This window comes from Brassica oleracea, chromosome C4 (assembly GCF_000695525.1).
Source record: "Brassica oleracea var. oleracea cultivar TO1000 chromosome C4, BOL, whole genome shotgun sequence".
Classification (NCBI taxonomy): domain Eukaryota; kingdom Viridiplantae; phylum Streptophyta; class Magnoliopsida; order Brassicales; family Brassicaceae; genus Brassica; species Brassica oleracea.
Window position 1 is genome coordinate 37,407,293 of NC_027751.1, and position 1,613 is coordinate 37,408,905.

At 45.3% G+C, this 1,613-nt stretch overlaps 1 protein-coding gene across 1 annotated transcript in view; it reads right to left on the reverse strand.

Moving 5' to 3' along the window:
* The window catches only part of LOC106338815, a 1,720-nt gene extending 406 nt beyond the window's left edge, over positions 1-1,314 (reverse strand). Inside the window, exons 1-3 of the mRNA XM_013777706.1 lie at positions 1,179-1,314; positions 214-1,014; positions 11-89 (exon numbers count right to left, since the gene is read on the reverse strand). Coding sequence (XP_013633160.1) covers positions 11-89; positions 214-1,014; positions 1,179-1,314 — 1,016 coding nt within the window. The remainder of the gene's footprint in view (positions 1-10; positions 90-213; positions 1,015-1,178) is intronic.
* Positions 1,315-1,613: the final 299 nt, after the last annotated feature.

Genomic DNA, 1,613 nt, shown 5'->3' on the forward strand with positions numbered 1-1,613 from the left:
TCTTCCAGACCACGTATCCATGAGCCTTATCCCTCCATGATTAGCTCCATGACCAGATTTAAGCCCACCACGCTGAACATGACCTTCAGCTTCACAATAACATACTGGATTATGAAACCTCATACCATATGTTTGCTTCATCTGATGTTTCTCCCTCAACAGCATGAAGCACCTTGGCTTAATATGACCACGAACTCCACAATGATGACAAACAGGAACACAAGCTCGTCAAGGTGCGCTCTTCACTTCTAGAGTTTTCCTTGCAGCAGTCGCTGTCGAACAGATTATGAAACCTCATACCATAGGTTTGCTTCATCTGATGTTTCTCCCTCAACAGCTTGAAACACCTTGGCCTAATATGACCACGAACTCCACAATGATGACAAAAAGGAACAAAAGCTCGTCGAGGTGCACTCTGCACTTCTAGAGTTTTCCTTGTAGCAGTCGCACCCCTTGCAGCAGTTGTTGTCGCAGCCCTTGCAGCAGTCGCTTCACCAGTCCTTGGGACAGTCACATTAGCAGCCTTTGCTGCAGTTGCAATAGCAGTCGCAACCTTCACATCATCAGTTGCAGCTTTACCGTCTGTTACAGATCCTCTTGAACTCTTAACAGCTGGTTTTGTAGCATATGTCGCTACGTTCTCTGTCACACCAGCAGACACAAAAACACATCCACCTTTAGAAGATTCACCCTTGAACCCGAGACCACACCGATCACTATGCCCAATGCTGAGAAGATGATCCAACTGATCCGTACCGGTATTAAGCATCCTCAGACCTTTCTGAGTTTCTTCAAGTTGAACTCTAGCTTGTCTTGCTTCTTCTTCTTTCTCTGAAGCATGTTTCAATGCTTCGCCAATCTGAGCCTCTAGCTTGACTTTCTCATTAGCCAAAACAGAATTCTCCTGAACCATCGTGAGCCATTGTGCATACAATGTCTCATATTTCTTAGCCAGATCGAAACCTTCAGCATCATCCTCACTTCCAGCAACATAATCATCTCCACGTGTAGACCCTGACACAGACGATCACACATATTCCGCCACAGACTTTTTCACAGAACCCAAGGTTGTAAACGCCACAAAGTTCTTCAGATTCTCGCCATGATCTGAATCAGTATCAGAGTCACTCTTATTGTTCCTCTTCTTATCGTGCCTCTGTAAATTTGGACATTCCAACCGAACATGTCCCATCCCATTGCACTCATAGCATCGTAGCTTTGATGGTGATCTTCCGAACCACCTCTTTTTCCATTGTCTCTTCTGTCTCGCTGTTGCTTCAGATACTCAGCAAGATTTCTTGACAGCATCGTCATAGGATCTTCAGAAGGTGAGGCTTTCAAACTTCTCTGCAGCAGTCCACTTCTCTCTCGGCTTAAGAACTTCAATCTTTTCATCATCAAGTATCACAGGAGGACTCCAACCAGTCTCAACTATACTCCAACAATCTTCATCAAGACCACTGATGAAGGCTTGCATACAGACCTTCCAATATCCATAATTAGATGAATCAAGCCTCGGTGGCTTTGTCATGGACGTACCTTCTTGATATACCTCCATCGAGACGGGTTTCCAAACTCTGTCGTACTTCCTGACGCAGTCTCTGTCACTCGCC